Source organism: Eumetopias jubatus, unplaced genomic scaffold (genome assembly GCF_037043125.1).
Source record: "Eumetopias jubatus isolate StellerSeaLion01/CBP00866 unplaced genomic scaffold, mEumJub1_p1.0 scaffold_7, whole genome shotgun sequence".
Classification (NCBI taxonomy): domain Eukaryota; kingdom Metazoa; phylum Chordata; class Mammalia; order Carnivora; family Otariidae; genus Eumetopias; species Eumetopias jubatus.
The window spans coordinates 2,296,090-2,322,518 of NW_028274813.1; the positions used below are offsets into that span (position 1 = coordinate 2,296,090).

At 45.5% G+C, this 26,429-nt stretch overlaps 1 protein-coding gene across 17 annotated transcripts in view; it reads right to left on the minus strand.

The window, feature by feature from the left end:
- The window catches only part of KLC1 (kinesin light chain 1), a 60,174-nt gene extending 34,121 nt beyond the window's left edge, over nucleotides 1-26,053 (minus strand). For 11 of the 17 annotated variants that reach the window (XM_028100232.2, XM_028100301.2, XM_028100225.2 and 8 more), the window contains exons 1-3: nucleotides 25,783-26,052; nucleotides 9,240-9,356; nucleotides 2,534-2,795 (exon numbers count right to left, since the gene is read on the minus strand). In XM_028100232.2, coding sequence (XP_027956033.1) covers nucleotides 2,534-2,795; nucleotides 9,240-9,304 — 327 coding nt within the window. In that variant the 5' untranslated portion in view covers nucleotides 9,305-9,356; nucleotides 25,783-26,052. Of the gene's footprint in view, nucleotides 1-2,533; nucleotides 2,796-3,186; nucleotides 3,286-9,239; nucleotides 9,357-25,782 lie in introns of all 17 variants that reach the window. The other 6 variants (XM_028100164.2, XM_028100157.2, XM_028100276.2 and 3 more) reach the window with 4 other exon arrangements.
- Nucleotides 26,054-26,429: the final 376 nt, after the last annotated feature.

Below are 26,429 nucleotides of genomic sequence, written 5' to 3' on the forward strand. Positions count from 1 at the left end.
AGCTCCCACCGATGCAGGCATTCTGGGGTTGCAGCTCTAGCTTACACTTGCAGATACGTGCTCCAACACAGACACGTACAAATGCCAATGACTTCCCTCTTCACCCCCAGTCTCAGGCTACACAGCGTACAGAATATCACATGCTCACAACATCTGCAGAAACTAGATGTTGTTCTTCTGTTTGACAGCATCTCAGATGGACTAGTAATGGACACACGGCTACTCTTCTGACAAAACTGTATGTTTTTACTTTCTATCTAGGTGGCTCCAACATAATTGGAGACACTTTTCCATGTGTGAGTGTGTGCACAAGCACGCAATGTGTACCGAGGGCAGGTCACTCCGGGAGGGGCTGGTGATAGAGTCAGGGAAGGGCAGGCAGACAAATCTTTGATGTTCCAAGGTAAGGGAAGAAATCTTTAGCTAGGGCGCCTGGGTGGCTCAGTCGTTAAGCATCTGCCTTCAGCTCAGGTCATGATCCCAGGGCTCTGGGATTGAGGCCCACATCGGGCTCCCTGCTCAACGGAGAGCCTGCTTCTCCCTCTGTCTGCCACTCCCCCTGCTTGTGTTCCCTCTCTCGCTCTGTCTCTCTGTCAAATAAATAAATAAAATCTTTAAAAAAAAAGAAAAAGAAATCTTTAGCTAGCCAGCTAGTCAGAACGCACTGATGCATTCATAAGCTTAGGTCCACGTCACAAACTCTGGTGACTGTCCCAGGGCTCTGCCTGGGGTGCACCAGACCTGTGTGAGGCATTAGCAAGCTCCTAGGAGTGTACGAGTAGAAAAAGCTGGGCAAAGCTGGCTCTAGTCCGTTCTCCCCTTAGACCACACAACTGCCCTGCTCTCTACTCTCCTATGTTTCAAACCTAAACTCCAGAAGGTGAGGTTCTTTCCTCCTTCTTTTCTTAACCCTAATATCTGCCCAACTAAAAAGGAAGTCCATATTCACATCACTTTTCAATAACCGAATGTGCCATACAATACATTCACAATAACCAAAGTTAAAGTTCTACAATTAGGTCTTTCACACAGTCAGGATGAAGAACTCTAAAATCAGGGTATGGACAGTCACTGTGGAGAACAGTGTCCTCTACATGGAAGTGGGGACTAGTGACCCAGCAGCCCTACTCTGCTTTCTTCATTCACTTACAAGAGGAGAGCTAAGGGGCGCCTGGGGCCGCAGTCAGTTAAGTGTCCAACTCTTGGTTTCAGCTCAGGTCATGATCTCAGGGTCCTGGGATCGAGCCCCGCACAGAGTCCGCTTGAGATTCTCTCTCCCTCTCCCTCTGCCCCTCCCATTCATGCATATGCTCTCTCTCAAATAAATATTTAAAAAAAAAAAAAAGAGGAAAGCTAAGAAGAAAGTCGTCAAATTTCAGTGTATGTGACTTTACCTGAAGTATGCTGGCAAAACCAAACGTTATCAGGGGTAGGGCTACCACAAGAGGTTTCTTTTCTTTTTCTTTTGATTGATTGATTGATTTTAGGGGGAAGGGGTGGAGGGAAAGGGAAAGTCTCAAGCACACTCCCCCCAACTAAGTGGGGCTCGATCTCACTGCTCTGACATCACGACCTGAGCTGAAACCAAGAGTTGTACGCTCAACTGACTATGCCCCGCACCTAGATGTTTCTCATTTTTTCACCTCTATGTCCCACGTGATAAAAACAAAGGTTTAGTCAAATATATAGAGCAATCTTGTCTCAGAGTACTGCAGAGACTATTAGCTGTTGGCCAGTACCCATTCTCCCTTCTTCCTTAGGCTTAAGAAGTGGAACTTGAAGTGGGCAGGGCAACATTCCCCAGTCTCCCTCACAACTGGGAGTGGCCGTGGAACCAAGGTCTGGCCAATGAAATGTAAGCAGAGTCGTGCACAGTTGGAGGAAGTGAAGGGAGGGGGCAACACCCTTCCCGTCCCTTCCCTGTCCTAGAATGGGGTCAGGTGGCTGCAGCTGGGGCTCCGTCTTAGTCCACAAAAAAGGCTGTGTGCAGTGTAATGCAGAGGTCTGCATGTCCCTGATGATCATGCAGCTACACAATCTGGGGGAAGCCTATGTCGGTTTGTTTTTTTTTTTTCTTCAAAGATTTATTTATTTATTTTGAGAGCGAGCACATGAGAGGGGGGGAGGGCCAGAGGGAGAGGCAGACTCCTCACTGAGCAGGGAGTCCGATGCGGGACTCGATCCCGGGACTCCAGGATCATATCCTGAGCCAAAGGCAGTCGCCTAACCAACTGAGCCACCCAGGCGCCCTTGGTATTTCTTTATACATGTCTATGATGTTTAAGCCACTGTTTTTGTTTTTGGATACATGCAGCCAAATCAAATCCAAAATGACGAGGTTACCTCTGCTTTTGGCTCTTTTTAAAATTTAGACATGCCCAAATCAATCATCCTTTATATAACATACAAGCTGATCTCTGTTATTCTAGAAGTATCATCCCTCTAGTTTCGTTAAACCACATATTTCAAAAGAAGTCTCCATTTCTCCAGACTGTCAAGTTCCTATTCTTGTCAGAGGCAACTTCACTTATACCTGTGCCTCACTCAGGCCAAGCTCCAACATTTCCAGTGACTTCCGGATCATGTTTGATTTCTCTTCCACCAGATTACTTTCATCATCTTTCTTCAAACACTTCAGTGTCTCAAGTAAACTTTGTAAAATGGAATTGTGCTCATTCTTCAGAGCTTCCAGCCCCTGAATCACTTGCTTTGTCTTAGAAATGATTTCATCCTGTGTCAGCTTCTCCAACTTGTCTTCCTTTATATACACCATCGTGGACATGTTGTCATACATTCTAGAATGGAAAAAGGAAAAAAATTAGGCATCTCATCACAGATGTAATTTACATTACACCTCTAATAAAATACACTGTGTGAAGACTTTTAAATTAACGTTTTTATAGGTGAATAATAAATGTGTGTATCTGTGACTTGTTGAAATACTGTACTGTTTCTCTCTTCCCTCTGCAGACCAATTTAATTACTTTTCTGGCTTATGCCTGAATTCTTTTTAATGGAAGAAATGACAGCAGTTGAAATTAATGCCAAAGATTAAAAGCAGCAAAACATTCAAATGGCATTTCTACAGCACAAAACCTCAGTGAACAAGAGTTCTCTGAATGTTTGCAAGCTTTTTCCCCCTAATGAAATGCGGAAGGGACAGTAAATCCTTGGTAACATATTTACCAGACAAAGCCTTGAGGAGTGGTCACAGCTGGAAGGAGGAGGAAAGCCAGCAAAGGAGCATGGGCACAATCAGAGGAGCAGGAGAAGGACTAGGTCCGTCTGAAACACGGTAAGAGAGTGACATGAGCAGGGCCATCAGCACCGTCAGGACGCAAGGACAGGGGCAGGCACGCCTATAGGGTCAAACCAGCTGAGAGGCCGCCAAAATTTCAGGAAATCATACAGTGTCTGGAACTGGCTTTAAAATACTATAATGAAGGGCGCCTGGGTGGCTCAGTTGGTTAAGCGACTGCCTTCGGCTCAGGTCATGATCCTGGAGTCCCCGGATCGAGTCCCACATCGGGCTCCCTGCTCAGCAGGGAGTCTGCTTCTCCCTCTGACCCTCCCTCCTCTCATGTGCTCTCTCTCTCTCATTCTCTCCTCAAATAAATAAAATCTTTAAAAAATAATAATAAAATAAAATACTATAATGAAGAAGAAAAAGGAAAGGGGCACATAACACAGTGTCAGCAAACTCATGAACACTGAAACTAAGCAACAGGTCTTTGTATAACCTTTCTAGGTTTGTGTATGTTTTTAAATCCCATAATTAAGTTTAAAAAAAAAGGCCACAGTGAGCATTAAGGAAGCCTCAAGAGACTGACAGGGACTGAAGTCAGATTACATGTCAGTGTGATTTCCTTCAGAGCACTCAACACTCCCTGAAATCCTGTGCACTGTCACATGCCATCGCTTATATCCCCCTGAATGTAAGCTCTATGGAAAAGGCAAGGCCTCCCTCTTGTACCCCACTACATCACATCCCCAGGACAGTGCCCGAGCCCTGGCCGACCACGCGGTGCAGGCCTGGACTGACAGATGCCCATGAAGGGAAGCAGTGTCGAAGCACCAAACACATGCTTAGGAGCGCACTTGTGATGAGCACCTCAAGTGCTGAATCAGTGTATTGTACACGTGAAATATAACAGCGGATGCTAACTATACTGGAATTAAAATTTAAAACTCCATTAAAAAAACAGTAAATCCCATCCAATTATAAAGATGGTCAGTGTCATACCTCTGCAAAGAAGGGAAGAGAGGGCAGTTCTGTTTATGTAAAAGAGAAAAGAAAGGAAAGGGGCAGAAGGTTTTTCCCCTGCACAGGAAAAATTTTATTTTTCTTGCCCCAGTCCACTCCCCTCCAGCAACCCTCAGTTTGTTTCCCATGATTAAGTCTCTTATAGTTTGTCTCCCTCTCTGCTTCCATCTTATTTTATTTTTCCCTCCCTTCCCCTATGATCCTGTTTTGTTTCTTAAATTCCACATACAAGTCAGATCACATGACAATTGTCTTTCTCTGATTTACTTCGCTCAGCATAATACACGCTAGTTCCATCCATAACACTGCGCGCGCGCGCCACACACACACACACACACACACACACACACACACACACACACACCCCACCCCACCCCACCCCACCCCACATCTTTATCCATTCATTCATGGACATCTGGGCTCTTTCCAAAGTTTGGCTATTGTGGACATTGCTGCTATAAACACTGGGGTGCAGGTGCCCCTTTGGATCACTACATTTGTATCTTTGGGGTAAATACCAAGTAGTACAATTGCTGGGTTGAAGGGTAGCTCTATTTTCAACTTTTTGAGGAACCCACATACTGTTTTCCAGAGTGGCTGCACCAGCTGAGGCAGAGGGTTTAAACAGGAGTAGCAAGGGGTGCCTGGGTGGCACAGTCAGTTAAGCACTGACTCTTGGTTTTGGCTTGGGTTGTGATCTCAGGGTCATGAGATCGAGCCCCGTGTCAGGCTCCGCACTTGATGCTGAGTCTGTTGCAGACTCTCTCCCTCTCCTCCCCCGTCTCTCTGCTCGCACACACTCAATCTATAAAAATAAATAAATCTTAAAAAAAAAAAAGGAGTAGCAAAATCGTAACAGGTAGGATTTACACATAGGAAAAAAATCAAAACAGTGGGAAAGACTTAATCACTTGAATGCAGGGGATGCTTCAGTTAAGTAAACACATTTAAAGAAATCCAAATTTGAGGCACCTAGCTGACTCAGTTGGTGGAGCACGTGACTCTTGATCTCAGGGTCCATTGGGTGTAGAGATTACTAAAAATAAACAAACTTAAAAAAAAAAAGAGGGGCGCCTGGGTGGCTCAGTCGTTAAGCCTCTGCCTTTGGCTCAGGTCATGATCCCAGAGTCCTGGGATCGAGCCCCACGTCGGGCTCCCTGCTCCACGGGAAGACTGCTCCTCCCTCTCCCACTCCCCCTGCTTGTGTTCCCTCTTTCTCTGTCTCTCTGTCGAATAAATAAAATCTTTAAAAAAAAAAAAAGAAATCCAAATTTAATCCCTCAAGGGATACAGAACGAAACTGTTAACAGTACACTGCATGCTCACACACTCTTGTAGAGGCTTTAACCATAGACAAGAGCAACGAATACAAATGTTATCTGGATGTGCACAAAAAAAGGGGGGGAAAGGAGCCATTAAGGCAGATTTTTTTTAACTTACTCTTAACAGAAAATCAGTGAGAATCCAAATGGTCTTGGGAGGCACTCAGCTCTCTGAAGACCTGAGATGGCGGGTGCTACGGAAAGCATGGGAATCCAGAGCAAGCAAGGGCAGAGCCCGGCTCGGTCACCACAGCACAGGCCGCGTCCCCAAACCTCCTTGGGCCCCAGCGGTTAGCAGGCCTCCCCCTCCAGGTGGTTACGAGCGCAGGAGGAAGAATGCAGCTGCGTCACTGAGCTCCATGGCGGACAGACACGAGACCCACTCAGCAGCCAGCGCCGTCTCCCACCCGGGAGCAGCGCAATCAGGAACACCCCTGAGAAGTGGCTGCTCAACACTTGCAGACATGCCTCCTCTACCACAGGCCTCACTACTTTGCAAGACACTAGATTCCTTGTTAGACTGCTCTGATACTTAGAAAGTTATTCCTTTTGCTGAGCTGACTCTCCCTCCTTAAACTTCTACCCATTGAGCCAACTTCTTCCCTCTAAAATAAACACAAAATATATTTACTATGTCATCCACAAGGTAACACTTCAAATATTGTATTATAGGCAGGGGGCTCTCCAAAACTTCCATTTCCCAAGCTTATACCTCATGCCACCCCCAGGGACTCTTCAATCATAGCAGTTTCCATGCCGCCCCCACCAAGTCACCATCAGATAAATATACGGACACATGCCACTTCAGGGGAAACCCACAGCAGCATACATACATGTTTACGTTGCTCCATATCTGTCTCATTTCTAGGCTAAGCCTTTATAACCAAAGGTAGGTTATATAAAAAAATAGTGCTAAGTCGGGATGCCTGGGTGGCTCAGTCGATTTAGTGTCTGCCTTTGGCTCAGGTTATGGTCCCAAGGGTCCTGGGATCGAGTCCCACATCAGGTTCCCTGCTCAGTGGGAAGCCTGCTTCTCCCTCTGTCTGGCGCTCCCCCTGCTTGTGCACGTGCTCTGACGAATAAATAAAAATCTTAAAAAAAGGGGCGCCTGGGTGGCTCAGTTGGTTAAGCGACTGCCTTCGGCTCAGGTCATGATCCTGGAGTCCCGGGATCGAGTCCCGCATCGGGTTCCCTGCTCGGCAGGGAGTCTGCTTCTCCCTCTGACCCTCTCCCCTCTCATGCTCTCTCTCGCATTCTCTCTCTCAAATAAATAAAATCTTTAAAAAAAAAAATCTTAAAAAAAAATAGTGCTAAGGCAACAATCTATTTAGAAAAAAAATCGTGTTGCATTCCTACCCTCCCACCATACACTAAATTCCATCCTGATTAAAAAAATTAAATGTTGAGGGACGCCTGGGTGGCTCACTCGTTAAGCATCTGCCTTCGGCTCAGGTCGTGATCCCAGGGTCTGGGATCTAGCCCCGCATCAGGCTCCCTGCTCAGCAGGGAACCTGCTTCTCCCTCTCTCACTCCTCCTGTTTGTGCTCCCTTTCTCTCTCTCTCTGTCAAATAAATAAATCTTTAAAAAAAAAATTAAATGTTGAAAAAAAAACATGAGAAACTAGAAGAAAACTCAGGCAAAGGTCTATGTGCATACAGGTGAAGGTAAAGAGAGCTCTCTGAATAAAATGGCAAAAAACTAGGGGCGTCTGGATGGCTGTCGATAAAGCGTCTGCCTTCATGTCAGGTGGTGATCCCAGGGTCCTGGGATCGAGTCCCGCATCAGGCTTCCCACTCGGTGGGGCGTCTGCTTCTCCCTCTGGCCCTGCCCCCCACCCCTCCCCACCCTCCTCATGCTTGAGCCCATGCGCACACTCTCTCAAAAATAAAATTTAATTTTAAAAAATTCAAATAAAATAAATAAATAAAATGGCAAAAACTAAAAGAAAGCATGGATAAGAGTTCACTTAAAATAAGAAACCTCTCAAGCTTCCTATTTAAACTCCCAGCTGAAAGGGTTATGGTAGTGGTTACACCGATTTCTAAAGGGTAAAAATACCGGGAATCTAGATTAGCCCAAACATCACACTTTGTCAGCCTAGCACTCACACCATCCCTAAGACTTTCTTCCAACTCTTGGCTGTGTGTGTATGCCTCCCAGTAACCTAGAATCATGAATCAGCCAGAACAATGCCCGGCACTCCACAGGCACGTCCTAAGTATGTGCTCAATAAATGAATGAACCAGCGTTGGAGCCGGCGCATCTGAATCCAATACCTTTTTATTCCCTCGCCTGTCATGAGGACTCTCTAACCCACTTTTCCACAAAGCCATTATGGCCTAATTATTACACTGCATGTCTCAGATTCAAATCCCCTTTAACATAACCTGTCCTTTACATCAAAACTAAGGTTTTTTAAAATTTTATTTAAGTAATCTCTACACCCAACATGGTGCCCCAAAGATTTCTCTTAATCACTGGTATGTTAAAGCAATTAAGAAACTCAGTCTTGGGGCTCCTGGCTGGCTCAGTTGGAAGAGCATGCAACTCTTGATCTGGGCGTCGTGAGTTTGAGCCCCACATTGGGTGTAGAGATTGCTTAAATAAGCAAACAGAGAAACCTTCAGCGTTACGATCAACTCCTGCTAGGAATAATGGACACTGACAAATTTAAAATGGACGATTCTGGGAAGCAGGACCGCCATGTCCACTGAGACACGGCAAGGGAACTGTCAAGAACTCTCCTGGGCAACACGAGATAGAAGCTAGAGGACCCAACCCTCAACCACCTGTCCTGCAGAACACTAACAGCCAGGCCTTCGGGGAGGTGAGACATGCAACCAGCTCAGAGATAGAAACAGCCACTCACTCAGTGAAATATTTATTGGGCACCAACTCTATCTATGTCAGACACTATTGAAGGCATAGGTGGTGGACTTTACCAAAAAAATAGCTTTTAAAGAAAACGAAAATACTGTGGTGACAAAAGAATATCCTACATGCTCCCGGGGGGTCGGGGTCATGTAGACAGAATTAAAACAATCAGAATGGCTTCAGACTTCTCAAGAGCAATACTGGAATCAAAAGGCAATTAAACAAATGCCTCCAAAATTCTGAAGGAAAATTATTCCCAATTTAGAATTCCATAGCCAGCCAAGCTCTCAATCAACTGTGGGAATAGGAGAATAACATTTTCAGACATACAAGGTCTCAAAAACTTCTACCTCTCATGTACCCTGAGAAAGGGTTTTCTCAGGTACAGGAAGATGCACTCAACCAAAATGACAAATCAAGAAAACATGAAAAAAAAATAAGAAGAAAACATGGACTATGGAGCACAGAGTTCACTGTGGGGAAGACAGCTCTGCACCAAGCTGGGGACAAGTGCTGAAAGCGCAGATGGACTGGATTACCACCAACTTAAAAAGGAAATGAAAACAAGGTAATTAGCTCCTAAGGAAACAAAAGGTCAAATAGGAAAAGTAATCATAGTTTATTATACACAGCTCAGCTCTGGCATTTATACGGTCTAAAGATTATAAATGGTAAAGACTGATCTAAACAAAATTAAATTTTATTGGGAGGTTATGGAGATGCAAAGGGTGCACCTATGTGGTGAAGAGAAGCAAAGAAAGACATAAGTCTTAAGTACCTAGAATGGGAAGTCCAACGGTGAAAAATCATCAGGGGGTCTAGCTGGCTCAGTCCGTGGAGCATGAGACTCTTGATCTCAGGGCTGTAAGTCTGAGCCCCTCACTGGGTGTAGGGACTAATTAAAAAAATAAAATCTTAAAAAATAATAATAACCAGGTAATATAATAAGCCTTTATTTAGAAACATTAGAAATGGTGGTAATTATGGAAAAAGTATAATTCTTCTAGGGAGAAGGAAAGGGGGAGCAAGGGAGTGGCAAAACCCCACACTTACAAAACTATCTGTGGAAACTGTGTGTGTACCATTCTCATCACAGAGCACGTGCACTGCCCCCACCTCACAACTAATGAAGCCAGGCTTGACCACCTAGCTGAGGCAGCTTGTGCAGGCTTTCCCCCGCTACACATACCCACTCCTCGCATACTCCAGTCTTTAGGAGGCAAGTCACAAGGTGCAGTCCACACTCGAAGAGCCGGGAGAGCTGATCTACTGAAGAGGGAAGGTAAGGTGTCTGGAGTTCTTCCAGATGGGACAGTGTCTTTTCTCTGCCTCATCCCTCATTTATTTACTCATTTATGTCAACCATGGACTGTAGAGATTTGGGATTTTTTTTGAAGATTTTATTTGAGGGCACCTGGGTGGCTCAGTTGGTTAAGTGACTGCCTTCGGCTCAGGTCATGATCCTGGAGTCCCGGGATCGAGTCCCACATCGGGCTTCCTGCTCAGCAGGGAGTCTGCTTCTCCCTCTGACCCTCTTCCCTCTCGTGCTTTCTATCTCTCATTCTCTCTCTCTCTCTAATAAATAAATAAAATCTTAAAAAAAAAAAAAAAGATTTTATTTGAGAGCGAGCGAACGAGCACCAGAGGGAAAAGCAGACTCCCTGCTGAACAGAGAGCCCAATGCAGGACTCCATCCCAGACCCTGGGATCATGACCTGAGCCGAAGGCAGAAGCTTAACTGACTGAGCCACCCAGGCAGCCCTGGATATTTGTTTTATGTATTAAATTATACCTAAAGGTTACTACTCATTAAAAATACTATGTTACTGGAGCACCTGGGTGGCTCAGTCCATCAAAAACAAGGGAAGTCTAAGAAATTGTCACAGCCCAGGAAAAATGATGGCTAAATGTGACATGATGTGGTGTCCTGGATGAGGTTCTGGAACAGAACAAGGATATTAGGGGAAAACTAGTAAAGTCCAAATAAAATGGGGAGTTTGGTTAAAATTATGTACCAACACTGGTTCCTTGTCACAAATGTGCCATAATAATGTGGGATATTAACATTAGGAAAAATTGGAATGCAGGTATGCAGAGCCTTTGTACTGTATTTGCAACTCTTCTTTAAACCTAAAGCTATCCTAAAAAGTTTGTTTTTTAAAATTCTACCTACAGGGACGCCTGGGTGGCTCGGTTAGGCATCTGCCTTCAGCTCGGGTCATGATCCCAGGGTTCTGGAATCAATTCCCGCATCGGGCTCCCTGCTCAGCGAGGAGCCTGCTTCTCCTTCTCCCGCTCCCCCTGCTTGTGTTCTCCCTCTCTCTGTGCCTCTCTCTGTCAAATAAATAAAATCTTAAAAAAAAAAAAAAATAGAAATGCTGAATACACTGAATATTTTGTAAAACAAAAATTGGGATGCCTGGGTGGCTCAGTAGGTTAAGCGTCTGCCTTCAGCTCAGGTCACGATCCCAGGGTCCTGGGACTGAGCCCTGCATCAGATTCCCTGCTCAGCAGGGAGTCTGCTTCTCCCTCTGCCCCTCCCCTGATCACGTGTTCTCTCTCAAATAAAATCTTTTTTAAAATTTAAAAAAATAAAAAAAAATTAAAGCAGAACTGGTTAGATTCTAAAGGCACTTTTTAAAGATTATACCAGATCACACATACATTTTTGTCATATCAGATTATCAATTTTCATGTAATGCTCTCATTTCCCATCTCTACCACCTCATCTTTTCATATATATTTATATTCCCTTTATATTCACAATGAAACTTATACTGACTACAATGAGATCATACATACACAATCATTCTATTAACAGGCAATACAATTTTCAATAGTCTGACAAATTTTATCAAACCTTCCCTCCTCTCAAAAATTAACAAAAAGAGGGGCATCTGGGTGGTTCAGTCAGCTGAGCACCTACCCAACTCTTGATTTCGGCTCAGGTTGTGATTCCAGGGTCATGGGACTGAGCGCCCCAATTGGGCCGCGCTCAGGCAGAGTCTGCTTGTCCCTCTCCCTCTTCCTTTCCCCCTCCCTGGCTCAAGTGTGTACATGCGCATGCTCTCTTGCTTTCTCTCTAATAAATAAAATCCTTAAAAAAAAAAGAATTAACAAAAAGAAAGCAAAGGCCAAAGAAGGAAAGAGCATCATTTTGGTCACTTTACCTCCCCCGGTTTTAGCATGTGAAATTCTGCCAGGAGGCAGTAAAAAGCTAATGTGGTAAAGAAAGTTTGAAAATACATATATTTAGGGGTGCCTGCGTGGCTCAGTCAGTTAAGCATCTGCCTTCAGCTCAGGTCATGATCCTTCAGTCCCAGGATCGAGCCCCACACTGGGCTCCCTGCTCGGTGGGGAGTCTGCATCTCCCTCTCCCCTCCCCCCACAGCTCATGTTCTCTCTCTCTCTCTAATAAATAAAATCTTTTAAAAAAAGAAAACATATAAATATATTAATAAATATAAACAAATATATATATTTAAAAGGAAATGTGTGAAATTAGTTTAGTGGTGGTGGTGGTTGCCTGACAGAGAGAACATACTAAAAAATTCACTGAATTATACACTTTAAAATAGTAACCACGGGGCGCCTGGGTGGCTCAGTCGTTGGGCGTCTGCCTTTGGCTCGGGTCATGATCCCGGGGTCCTGGGATTGAGCCCCGCATTGGGCTTCCCGCTCCGTGGGAGGCCTGCTTCTCCCTCTCCCACTCCCCCTGCTTGCATTCCCTCTCTCGCTGTGTCTGTCAAATAAATAAATAAAATCTTTAAAAATAAATAAATAAAATAAAATAAAATGTTAACTGCCACATTATGACTTACATCTTAATTTTTTAAAAGAATGTGATAGAGAAAATAGCAGGTCTGGATGAACAGAGTGAAGGATAGCCAAGAGAGAAATGTGAGTTATTCTGACAGTGCTTGATTATGAAATGAAGTTCCTACAAACACAACAAAGGGTAGCACAGAGGGGTGCCTGGGTGGCTCAGGTGTTAAGCGTCCGCCTTCTGCTCAGGTCACGATCCCTGGGTCCTGGGATGGAGCCCCACATCAGGATCCCTGCTTGTCGGGGAGTCTGCTTCTCCCTTTCCTACTCCCCCTGCTTGTGTTCCCTCTCTTGTTGTGTCTCTGTCAAATAAATAAATAAAATCTTTAAAAAAAAAAAGGTAGCACAGAAGAAGAAAAATAAGATGGGAGAACAGGGAAGTCTTTGCCAATACTGGTAGCAGAACATCACAACTGAGATGTTTTCCCAAGAGATATTTGAGCTGAACCCATGCGAAATGCAGTCAGCTAGACCCATGGTTCATCTCCCTACATACAACCATAAGCCCTGATGAGCATTAGGAACAGAGACGGTCCTGACGGAGGGAGAAATGAGGAGAAGCAGCCAGAGAGCCTTTAATGAGCCCGTAGGAACAACTGAAGTTGTATTCAAGGAAATAAATACTCAGTGCTATGATCTGAATGTTTGTGTCCCTCCCAAATTCATATGTAGAAACCTAATTCCCAAGGTGATGGTATTTCTAGGTGGGGCCATTGGGAGATGCTTAGGTCATAAGGGTGGAGCCCTAAGGAATGGGATCAGTGCTCTTAGAAAGGAGACTCCACAGAGCTCCCTCACCCCTTCTGCCAAATGAGGCCACAGAGAAGAAAGCCATCTATGAACCAAAAACAGAACGTCACCAGACACTGACTCTATCAGCATCATGATCTCAGAACTCCCAGCCTCCAGGACTGAGAGAAATAAATTCCTGCTATGGGGCGCCTGGGTGGCTCAGTCGTTAAGCATCTGCCTTGTCTCAGGTCATGATCCCAGGGTCCTGGGATCGAGACCCACATCGGGCTCCCTGCTCAGTGGGAAGCCTGCTTCTCCCTCTCCCTCTGCCTGCGGCTCCCCCTGCTTGTGTTCCCTCTCTCGCTAACTCTCTCTCTGTCAAATAAATAAACAAACAAAATTCCTGGTGTTTATAACCCCCCAAGTTTATGGTATTTTGTTTCAGCAGCCCGAACAGACCAACACATTCAGTATCATGGAACTCATTAGAGAGAGTGTTGCACATTGAATGATACAAGTGTCAAAACTTTAAAAATTAAGTGAATGACCTTTCAGTCCCACCCTGGGTTAATAACCAAGAAAACTGAAAACATGTTTACATAAAAACTCACACACAAACGGTCCAAGAAAATGCTGGACAAATGTAGAACTTTTACACCCATACTTTGGTTTTATTCAATGTGGAAACAATCCAAATGTCTATCAACTGATGAATGGGTAAAATGTGGCCTATCCAAGGGCGCCTGGGTGGCTCAGTTGTTAAGCATCTGCCTTCGGCTCAGGTCATGGTCCCAGGGTCCTGGGATCGAGTCCCACATCAGGCTCCCTGCTCCGCGGGAAGCCTGCTTCTCCCTCTCCCACTCCGCCTGCTTGTGTTCCCTCTCTGGCTGTGTCTCTCTGTCAAATAAATAAATAAAATCTTAAAAAAAAAAAAATGTGGCCTATCCATACAGTTGAATATTATTTGGCTAAAAAAAAGGAACAAAATACTGATACAAGCTTCAACATGGTTGGACCTCACAAACATGTACTTAAGTGAACCAAGCCAGAAACAGAAGGCCACACATTGGGGCACCTGGGCGGCTCAGTCAGTTAAGTGTCTGCCTTCGGCTCAGGTCATGATCCCAGGGTCCTGGGATCGAGCCCCACATGGGGCTCCCTGCTCAGCTGAGAGCCTGCTTCTCCCTCTCCCTCTGCCTCTCTCCCCTGCTCGTTCTCTCTCTCAAATAAATAAATTCTTAAAAAAAAAGCCACATAGTGCATAATTCCATTTATATGAAATGTCCTTAGAGACAGGAAGCAGACTGGCAGTTGCCAAGGGCTAGAGGGAGAGAAGGGTGGTGAGTGACTGCTAATGGGTTCAGGGTTTCTTTTGGGGGTTATAAAAATATTCTAGAATCAGAAGTTTGAGTAACCTGGTGAATTTTTTCATATACGGATATTTCAGTATAATAGATCCAGAATTTTTTTTTTTTTTAATTAATGACACAGACCAAAGAAAACAAAACACAAAACCCAACTTTGGGACCTAACCTACTTTAGCTTTGTCATGAAATCACAGAAAACTTCATTTCTCAGTCTTTCTATCCTATGCTCCCCTTTTGATAAACAACAAAAATCTCAAGCCCTCTTCAATTTATTTAGAAATTGCCAAATACATAATACCTTACCTATTGTGACTAAAAAGCAAAGTGACCAATGGTAATATTAGAAGTAAAAATGTACATATGTTTTTGGTTCTGAAGTTTCAGAACAAAAATTATATATGTACACATAATAAATATATATATATATTTTATTTGGGGGGGTGCAGAGGCTCCACACCCAGCACGGAGCCTGATGCAGGGCTCAATCTCATTACCCTGAGATCATGACCTGAGCCAAAATCAGGAGATGGACACTTAACCTACTGACCCACCCAGGTGCCCCCAGAACAAAAATTACACAGTGCAGAGTCAAAGGAGGAATATTACTTGCTTAAAAAGAGGTAAAACCCGGACACCTGGCTGGCTCAGTTGGAAAAGCATGTGACTCTTGATCTCAGGGTCGTGAGTTCAAGCCCCACGTTGGGTGTAGAGATTACTTTTAAAATAAAAAGTGAAACAAAACAATGATTCCTTAATTTTCTGATGTTCAGTTTTTGTTTTGGTGAAAGCAGGAGAGGCTAAACAGTGTGGCGGAGGAGTGTCACTTCCCCAGCTTATATAACGAAGTTAAGGTTCATATTTTAAGCCAAATCCAAAAAGTTCTCCTGGAGGGTCTCAATCATTTTCAAAACATGACATTTCTGGATAAAAACAGAAATGTTATTACCCCTTTGTAGGCTTACAATAGTGAGTTATTTTCTAAATATAACACTGTAGTATAATAACAAACATATTGTATCCAGCTATACACTGCCTACTCTTTCCCAAGTTAAGAATCACTGAATTCTACTCAAGGGAGGATGTGCTCCATCAGGTACCTCCTGTTCAGAAACTTCATCCGTGGAACACGAACTGCCAGAGGCAGCGGGGAGATACAATTCCAGAGCTTGCCACAAAGCAGTTCCAGAATGGAAATTCAATCAACTGACTTACCATTTTCTACTTGTACCCATGTATCTCCTCCAATCTTATCTTCCTCAAACCGAATCTAACCTAATCTAACCCTTTTATCTCCTTTTCTAAACTTAAATCACAAGAATAAACTGAATGAATCATGTAGGCCTAAAAATCACAAAAATCTATAAAGAGTATACAACTGATGGATCACTAAATTCTACCCCTGAAACTAATAACACAGTTTATGTTAACTAAATTGAATTTAAATAAAGAATTAAAAAAAAAAAAGGCATACCTCTCAGCAGACGCCAGCACACAATGCCAGATGCCTTCCTTATGTATGTTCCTGGAACTTATATCAAGCCCAAAGAAACACGAAAAGGAAGATTAGAAAATCCTGAGTTGTTTGAGTATGACTGAGAGAAACCCTGACGTGACTTAACCTAAGTTTATTTTTTTTGAAAGATTTTATTTATCTATTTGACAGAGAGAAAGACGAGAGAGGGAACACAAGCAAGGGGAGTGGGAGGGAGAAGCAGGCTTCCCGTGGAGCAGGAAGCCCAATGCGGGACTCAATCCCAGGACCTTGGGAACATGACCTGAGCTGAAGACAGATGCTTAACGACTGAGCCACCCAGGCGCCCCTTAACCTAAGTTTAGTTGTGGAGCAATAAATTTATACTTCTTGCACACACACATGAAAAAAAGGCAAATGTTTTAATATTCAAGAACCCACAGGGCGCCTGGGTGGCTCAGTTGGTTAAGCGACTGCCTTCGGCTCAGGTCATGATCCTGGAGTCCCCGGATCGAGTCCCACATCGGGATCCCTGCTCAGCAGGGAGTCTGCTTCTCCCTCTGACCCTCCCCCCTCTCATGTGCTCTCTCTCTCTCTCTCATTCTCGCTCTCAAATAAATAAGTAAAATCTTTAAAAAAAAAAAAAGACCCCATAATTATAGCATCTATTATGAATCTGTTTCTATCCTAAAACTATAACCCAATGGATAAAACAAAGCATGCCTTTGCCTCTTGGATGAATCTGTCATGGACACTCTTGCAGAATTCGAGAAATGAAGGCAGTCAGGACTTCCTGGGTCCCTTCCCCACAGCCATGCTCAGGAGGTTCAGTGGGGCTCTGTTCTGAAATCGGCCACCTGTGTACGCAGATCTTCTAACTCCATGATAACCTAACCACACTACATAACATGTGCACATATCCCAGGAAGAGTTCACTTTGCTTGTATATGACCATGCTGCACCTAAGGAAAGTGTTTTACAAGGCCATGTCCCCCACCAGCTGGTGAGGTGCCTGCCCTCATCCCACCCCCCATCCAGGCAGGCTCCTGGCCACAGCCAGACAGTGTACCAGGTCATTCAATCTGCCATGGGACCAAAGGCCAACAGACCCATCTCTTCAGATGCAAATTTTAAGCATGACAAACGACAGGGAAGGGTGGTACTACATGAAAATACAGGAGAACATGCTTCTTCCTAAATCAAGAATGAGTAAGCCCAAATGATGCAGATGTCTCTATTACAAGTCTTTGGTTGAGCAAACAAAAAGGAAAAACAGCTTCTTTGGACTGTGTGACTAAGAGATTACAAAACAGGGTGTTACAGGAGTCTGGGGCAAAAAAATATAGAGGGTATTCATTATGTAGTTTAAAAACACTTTTTATTTCAAAATGAAAAACAAATTAACATAATATCATAACACTAAATTTATGTATTTAAGTGCTAATCAAAGATACATATATGGAATAGTTTTCTTTCCTAACTAAAGAAAGGCAACTAACATATTTTTAAGGGGTATCTGGCTGGCTCAGTTGGGAGCATGAGACTTTTTTTTTTTTTTAAGATTTTATTTATTTAACAGAGAGACACAAGAGAGGGAACACAAGCAGGGGGAGTGGGAGAGGGAGAAGCAGGCTTCCTGCGGAGCGGGGAGCCCGACGCGGGGCTCCAACCCAGGACCCCAGAATCATGACCTGAGCCAAAGGCAGACGCTTAACGACTGAGCCACGCAGCCACCGCAAGACTTTTTTTTTTTAAAGATTTATTTTTGTATCTTGAGAGCACTCACACACACACACACACACACACACACACACACACGTGGTGGGGGGTGCAGAATCTCAAGCGGACTCCCCACTGAGGGCAGAGCCTAACACAGGGCTTGATTTCACCACCCTGCGATCATGACCTAGGCCAAAATCAAGAGTCAGACACTTAACTGACTGAGCCACCCAGGTGCCCTAAGCACGAGACTCTTGATCTTGGGGTTGTGAGTTCAAGCCCCACACTGGGTGTAGAGATTAAAAATAAAATGTTAAAAAAATAAAATAGGGGCACCTGGGTGGCTCAGTCGTTAAGCATCTGCCTTTGGCTCAGGTCATGATCCCGGGGTCCTGGGATCGAGTCCCGCATCGGGCTCCCTGCTCCGCGGGAAGCCTGCTTCTCCCTCTCCCATTCCCCCTGCTTGTGTTCCCTCTCTCGCTATGTCTCTGTCAAATAAATAAATAAAATATTTAATAAATAAATAAAATAAAATAAAATCTTGAAAAAAATATATACGTATTTAAAAATATATATATTGGTGGGGGGGCACCTGGGTGGCTCAGTCAGTGAAGTGTTTGCCTTTGGCTCAGGTCATAATCCAAGGGTCCAGAGATCTTCAAGGGCTCCCTTGAGGAAGCCCTTGCTCCTCAGGGCGCCCTGCTCAGTGGGGAATCTGCTTCTCCTTCTCCTTCTGCCCCTCCCCCCCAACTTGGGCTCACTCTCTCATGCATTCTCTCTCAAACAAATAAATAAAATCTTTTAAAATATATATATATTTTTTAAATTCCCTCGGGAGAAAGGAAACAGGTAAAGAGATGACTCACAGCTTTATATCTTTTTGAATCATGAGTTTTCCCCAAAAGAATATACATCTTTTAATGATTTCAAAAAAGACAAAATAGAAAGCAGGAACCATTAAAAAAAAAAAAACGGATGGGGCGCCTGGGTGGCTCAGTCTTTGAGCGTCTGCCTTTGGCTCAGGTCATGATCCCAGGGTCCTGGGATTGAGCCCCACATCGAGCTCCCTGGTCCGCGGGAGGCCTGCTTCTCCCTCTCCCACTCCCCCTGCTTGTGTTCCCTCTCTTGCTGTGTCTCTCTCTGTCAAATGAATAAAAAAAAACTAAAAAAAAAAAAGGATAAAGTGGAATTCATTGAAATTTAAAATTATTATTTTTATTTTATTTTATTTATTTGAGAGAGAGAATGAGATAGAGCACGAGAGGAGGGAGGGTCAGAGGGAGAAGCAGACTCCCCGCCCAGCAGGGAGCCTGATGCGGGACTCCAGGATCATGACCTGAGCCAAAGGCAGTCGCTTAACCAACTGAGCCACCCAGGCGCTCCTAAAATTATTGATTATTAAAAGGCACAGCCAAAAAACATATAGTCAAGCCCTAGATTGGGAAAAAATATTTGCAACATATGGTACTTGGCAAAAAGACTTGCACTCAAATACATAAGGAATTCCTATACTCAATAATAAAAAGACAATCTGACTTTCTAAATGGGTAAAAGATGTAAAAGACACTTCACAAAAGCAGGTATATACAAAAGGCCAATAAGCATGTGAATAAGTGCTCATTATTAGTCATCAGAGAAATGCTCATGAAACCCATTTGAAAAGATGCCACTACACATCCACTAAAATGTGAAGATGAAAACACACAATACCAAATGCCAAAGGGGATATAAAGCAACCAGAACACTCACACTTTGCTGGTCCAAGTGTAAAATGTACAAGCACGCTGGGTTTGTTTCTTTAAAAGTTAATGATACATCCGGGCTCTGCTCAACTGAGTGTGGAGCCTGCTTGAGATTCTCTCTCCCTCCGCTCACATGCTACCTCTCAAATAAATAAATAAATAAATAAATAGTTAATGACACATCTACCCTATGAGCAATCCCACTCCTAGGTATTTATTCAGAAGAAATGAAAATGTATGTCCACATGGTCTCCTACAAGAATGAGTGCCCCCCCCCCCCCGCCGAGATGTGCTTCAGGAGGAAAATGGCTTAACTGTGTAAATCCATACAACACAACATTACTCAGGAATAGAAAGGAATCACTGACACAGGCAACAACATGTATGAATTTCAAAAATGTTATGCTGAGTGAAAGAAGCTGAATGCAAAAAAATACATATTGTATAATCTCAATTTATATGAAATTCTACAATAGGCAGAACTAACCTGTAGTTATAAAAACCAGATCATTGCAACCGAGGAGTGGTGGGGGGTGACAGATGATTGGCAAGAGGCATGAGGGAATTTTCTGGGCCGTATCTTGATACACATTCATCAAAACAGAACGAATAATATATTTAAGATCTTGGCATTTCACTGTATTTAAATTATATCTCAATTTTTTTTTAAAAAAGCAGAATTTGCTAACATTAATGTACATATTCAGACAAGATCGGGCGCGTTCATAGTGGTATGGTCGCAGACTGCTGTACATATTCAGAAATCATAACTCCCAACATTAAAGATGGTTAAGAATGGCTTTGTTCAGGGGCGCCTGGGTGGCTCAGTCGGTTAAGCGTCTGCCTCCAGCTCAGGTCATGATCCCAGAGGTCCTGGGATGGAGTCCTGCATCGGGCTCCTTACTCAGTGACAAGCCTGCTTCTCCTGCTGCCTGCCGCTAACCCTGCTTGTGCTCTTTCTCTCTCTCTGACAAATAAATAAATTAAGTTAAAATGGTTTTGTTCTGAGAACAGAATAAAACTGAGATGTGGTGGCAGATGCCTCAACCCCCTCAAGATTCCTGGGCACTGGTTTACACACATCTCCCAGTTCATCAAGTCCCTCTTGGCACTGCTATAAAGGGCTTTTTGCGGCAGATGTCATTAAGGCCCCAAGTCACTTGACCTTAAGATAGGGAGATTATCCTGGTGGGCCTGACCTAATCGTATGCCTCTTTATTTTTTTGTTTTTTTGTTTTTTTGTTTTTACAATTTTATTTTTAAGTAATCTCTATACCCAACACAGGGCTCAAACTCATGACTCTGAGAACAAAAGTCTCATGCTCTTCTGACTGAGGCAGTGAGGCATCCCTCACATAAGTCTTTTAAATCTGGGTCTAATCTGAAGGTCCTCAGTCTCATAAATCTGGGTCTAGGGGCGCCTGAGTGGCTCAGTCGTTGAGTGTCTGCCTCCAGCTCAGGTCATGATCCCAGGTCCTGGGATCGAGCCCCACATCGGGCTCCCTGCTCGGCGGGAAGCCTGCTTCTCCCTCTCCCATTCCCCCTGCTTGTGTTCCCTCTCTCCCTGTCTCTGTCAAATAAATAAATAATAATAAAAAATCTTTAAAAAAAAATTAAATCTGGGTCTAGAAGTCACAAGAAGCGAAGTCAGAGATTCAAAGTGTGAGAGGAATTCACAGTGTGGGAGCTTTTCTGATCTGGCTTTGAAGATGGAGGAGGTCACCTCGAGGAGCTGAGAGCCCCCAGCTGACAACCAGGAAACAAGGAAAGCAGGACATCAGTACTACAACCAGAAGAACTGAATTCTGCCACAACCCCAAGGACCTACAAGAGCACTGTGAGCTCTAGAAGACAACTGCAGCCCAACACGCATTTGCAGCCACATGAGCCACTCATCCACAGTAGCTGAAATAAATGTGACTGTTTTAAGCCACTAAATTTATAGTAATCTATTACATAGTAAGTAGAAATCTAATACAAATTTCAGACTACTACAAAAGCTTTAGAACTTAATGATATTTTAGTTAAAAAGAACAGAAATTATGGATGAACCTCAGGGACAGTATGCTAAATCACAAATAGCCAGTCACAAAAAAACAAATGCTATACTCTTAATCCTGGGATTGTTGAGTTTGAGCCCCACGTTCCGTGTAGAGATTACTAAAAAAATAAACTTAAAAAAAAAAAAAGACAAATGCTACATGATGCTACTTATATGAGGCATCTAATGTAGACAAATTCATTGAATCAGAAAGTAGAATTGTGTTTGGGGGTGGAGGGTAGAGGATGGGAAGTTGTTATTTAATGGACACAGAGTTTCAGTTTTGCAAGATAAAAAGGTCCTAGAGATCTATTGCACAACAATGTAAATATACTTAATGTGTTTTTTACCACAACTGTAAAAGAATAGAAATTAACATTTTCCCCGTTTGGTCAATAACATCAGGTTGTGATCCCGGGGTCCTGGGATCGAGCCTCGCCATCGGGATCCCTGCTCCACGGGAAGCCTGCTTCACCCTCTCCCACTCCCCCTGCTCGTGTTCCCTCTCTCTGTGTGTCTCTCTGTCAAATAAATAAAATCTTAAAAAAAAAAAAAAAGATTTTATTTATTTGACAGAGACAGCAAGAGAGGGAACACGAGCAGGGGGAGTGGGAGAGGGAGAAGCAGGCTCCCGTGGAGCAGGGAGCCCGATGCGGGGCTCGATCCCAGGACCCCGGGATCACGACCTGAGCCGAAGGCAGATGCCTAACAAGACTGAGCCACTCAGGTGCCCCAAAATACGTACATTTTCAAAAATAGTTAAGACAAAGGGGCACCTGGGTGGCTCAGTCGGTTAAGCGTCTGCCTTCGGCTCAAGTCATGATCCCGGAGTCCTGGGATCCAGCCCCACATCGGGCTCCCTGTTCTGCAGGAAGCCCGCTTCTCCCTCTCCCACTCCCCCTGCTTGTGTTCCCTTTCTCGCTGATTCTCTCTGTCAAATAAATAAAATAAAATCTTAAAAAAAAAAAAAAAGTTAAGACAAAACTAAATTCTGAATTCATTTTGATGGAAGAGTGTATTAACCGGGAGGCTGTAGGGCAGAAAGACAAAAGAATGCCCTAGAAGAAAGCACACAGATTACCTCTAAATTAGCACACCTGCCTTAGGAGGTGATATTCTCAGGAAAAACTTAAAAGGTCACTAATAATCTCCCAGAAGCCTCCTAGAAGCCAAATCCAATAGATTTGTCCATCCAAATCTTCCTTGATCTTTTTGCCAACTTGACACTGACCTCCTCCTCCACCTACCCATAGGGCAACTCTGCAGTCTCTAAGTGTCAGAAGCTCTCGGAGAGCCACTGACTTTCAAAAGGATGATGAGATCTCCCATATCTTTATCTCCATCCTAAATATTTGTCTTGAACTCCAGACCTGAATCTCCAACTGCCCACTGGTCCACTTGGGCACCCCACAAGCACTTCCGATTCAACCTATCCAAAACCAAGCTCACCATCTCCCCCTCCTCCTGTTTTCCACCTTCTTGATGGGTGTCACCAGCCAGTGAGCCACCCAAGTTAGAGACAGGGAAATAATTCTAGATGCATTCATTCAATAAACATTTATTAAGTGCTTATAAAAATCCCTGATCCCATGGAGATCATGGATGTTAAGTGAAAGAGACAGACAACAACTAAGAAAATAATGAAGTAAAATGATAGCAGATAGTGAGAAATGCTAAGGAGCACGGGGAAGTGGGGACACAGTGATATGCAGAAGAGCAGGCTTGGGATGAGCCTGGGTGTGCTTACGTGAGGCCAGAGTAGGAAGATGAGGGGAAAATATGGGGGCAGAGTGCCTTTAGGACACTGGCCAAAATTTAGCAGAGTGACATGTCACTCCAACTTATGCTCTAGCAGCTCGCTCTCGCTGCAATCACTGTTGCTCCACCTCTTCCAGATGGCAGCCCCACCCTTACCCTGGTCTGCTCACTCCCAAGTCAGGGCCACTGTAACCAGCGAAGCCATTTCTAGTCCATGTGTATCACTGTTGCCACTGTCCCTGCCCTGAGTCAGGAGCTCTCAGTCCTCACCCGGGCCTAATGGCTTCCGACCGAATCTCATCCTGGCTCAAATCAGCTGCCCACCTGCCGTACTACCTATGCTTTCTGAAGTAGCACCTCACTCTTAAGAACCCTCCAGTCCCGCCCCAAAAAAGAATCCCCCCAATCCTCCCTCTTGCCTGCCTTCCCTGATCTTCCCTGTCCACTCACCCTTCCCAACTTTGGTCCCCTTTATGGCAGCACTGCTTCAGGGCCTATGTCCTCCAGAGCAGCCACTACCGGTCTCACCCCTCACACATCTGGCCAGTTGTACATTTTCTTCAAGGCTCATGCCCAGAATCCCCTTCTCAGGGCACTGAGCACAATATTCAACGTACTCTGCCATACCCAACGATTTCCTCTGTCTCCCACCAGACTAGGAGCTCCTAGAGGCCAGTGACTGTCTTTTATCTCTATTTCCCCAACTACTGAGCACAGCAGCTGCCATTCAGTTGGTTCTCGATTTAAAGACCTTGCTTTCACCACTTAATATGCTAATCATTTCTACTCTATGTCCTGAAATTTGACACTTAAAACCTGCCTGTACTTCTGTTTAGGATATTACTGATCACTTCTCTGTTATACAAAGTTCTGGTTTCTTATCATATTCCACTTATGTTTCCATGTTACACGAATCCTACAAATTAATAAGTTTTGACATTTATAGTCCCATATGCAAAGCTACACATTGGCTTATCTATTTTCAACATTATGAAACATGCTTAAGAATGTATAATTTTTTTAAATGTATAATTTTAAATAACTACAGCTGAGTTTTTATTTATTTTAAAATACTTAAGATACTATGTGCCCCTCCCCAGTGGCATTTTCTCCCTCATCCTTCCTGGAGGTCCTGTCCTGACTCCCATGCACGTCCTTCCACCTTTACTCGTATTGTCTAGTGTTTCTAGAAGGCACTTCCAAGCAAAGTGAATGAACCAGGTCACAATGAAGTTACTGCCCTGGGTCCTCCACCCCCCTCGGTAACACCACAGGGCTGCCAGGCTCCACTGCAACATGATGTTGCATTCTCTGATGACCTGGAGAAACTGGCTCTTAGGAGTGCCTGGCTTTGCACAGGCAGTTCCGCCACAATCTGAACTTCTTAATATTTAGTATCATTGTATTCTTACAGATACTTAGGAAACAGAACAATGAATCAAATTTCCCACCCTGACTAAGGTTGCCAATACCTGAAAGAGGTAAATCCAGAACTGTAATAAGATCATGAGACTTAAGAACCTCGGTCTAATTTCCTAATGGGTTTTTCACTGAACTATTACCATGTATTCTGAGCTAATGATTCTGGTCAGTAGCTTAGTCATGCTGTACCCAAAACAGCCCTAGAATTTAAAGCAAAGAATCAAAGAACTGCCCTCTTATATGCCAGTTTAGATAATGTACCTCAAATTTTCTGTTCTCACACTTTTTAAAAACATTTTTGCAAGTACTCTCTATCAAACGCTTCATACGTAAATTCTTAACGTGTTGTTTAAATAATAAAACAATAAGCAACAAAAACTCTATCACAAAATTACCTGGATCTACAAACCTTACGTTATTTATGAAACCATCCAATCCACCCGGCATTAATTTTACTTTAATGCTGTAAGGATTTTTTTTAAGGAAAGGAGTGCACCGAATCTGACAACCGCGTCGGGGTTGCCTCAAGTTTAGCGGCATGAGCAACGCCAGCCCAGGGGAACACTGTGGGTGCAACGTTCCTCGTCCGGCAATTCAAAAGCGAGGATCGCCGAGGAGGCGACGTAGAACCGGCCTCCAGGCAGGGACCCCACACACTTCCGACCAGCCCCGCAGCCCGTCGCCCGCGAGCATGACAGGCGCGCCCGCCCAGGGCGGTGCCGCGGGAGAGGGCGGGGGCCGGAAGGAAGAGGGAGAATTCGGACAAAGCCAACCGGGCCGGCCGCCCCTCTCCGCGCGCCGCGTTCCCGGGGGCGGCCCTATCTCCCCCAGCCCCAGTCGCGAGGCTCCGGTGGTCCGCAGCTGTTCCCGCGAGCCGCCGCCCCCGCCCGCAGCCCTGCCGAGCCGGGGGTGCGGGGCCGCAGACGCGCAGAAGGGAACGTAGACGGGGAGGGGCCGGGCCCCGAACTGGAGACCGGGATGGGGAAGGGGCTGTGGCCAGGGATGAAGTCTCGGAGGGGACGGGACGTGGACGAGCGCCGGGGGCCGCGGCGCCGGGAAGGGCCAGGGAGGACCACAGAAGTGGACAGGGATGAGGACCCGGGCGGGCTTGGGCCCGGGAGGGGGAGCCGCAGGGGATGCGGGCCAGGGCGGGGGCCCGAGGACCGCGGCCCGGGGGGGGGGGGGGGGGACGTGGGTGAGGACCGAGGACCGGGGCGCGGCCGGGAAGGGGAACGAGGACTCACCGTGCTGCTCCCGCGGGGCCGCGCGCTCGCGCTGTCAGCACCGGGAGGTCGCGGGGCGCGTGCGCGGAGCAGGACTGCGCGGGGCCCGCCGCTTCGGCTACGTCAGGCGCGGCGCCGCGGTCACGAGCGAGGGGCGCTGGCGCGGCCGCCCCGCAGCATCCTCGGCCGCCCGCGAGCGCTGTCCCCCGCGGCTCCTCCCCGCAGCCGCCGCCCCGCGCCCGCCGGCTCTGCTCTGCTCCGGCTCCGCCGCTTCCGCCGCGGAAAATGGCGTCTCGGCGTCCCTCCCCCGGCTCGGCGCTCCCGCCCCACAATGCCGCGCGCCGCCCGTGACGTCACCCGCCCGCCTCCGGGGGGCGGGGCGCGGCCGGGAAAGAGGTCCCCGGCGCGGCGTGGAGCCCTGCGGACGCGCGGGAAGGGGGCGCTGGGGCGGGGCGGCGCCGCCCTCGACCGCCGCGTCCGGGTCCTTCCCTCCTGCTCGCCAGTCTCCGGAGTGATGTTCACTGTGTGCCAAGCCCCGTCTTCACGCGTTTTATGTGCGCGTTTCAATCTCCCTGGAACCCGCAAGGAGGGCTTTCAGGAGCCTCTCCAAACGAAGGGGTCCCAAGGGGCTAGGCTAAGCCAGGAGGTCTCTCTGCCTTCTCCAGGAA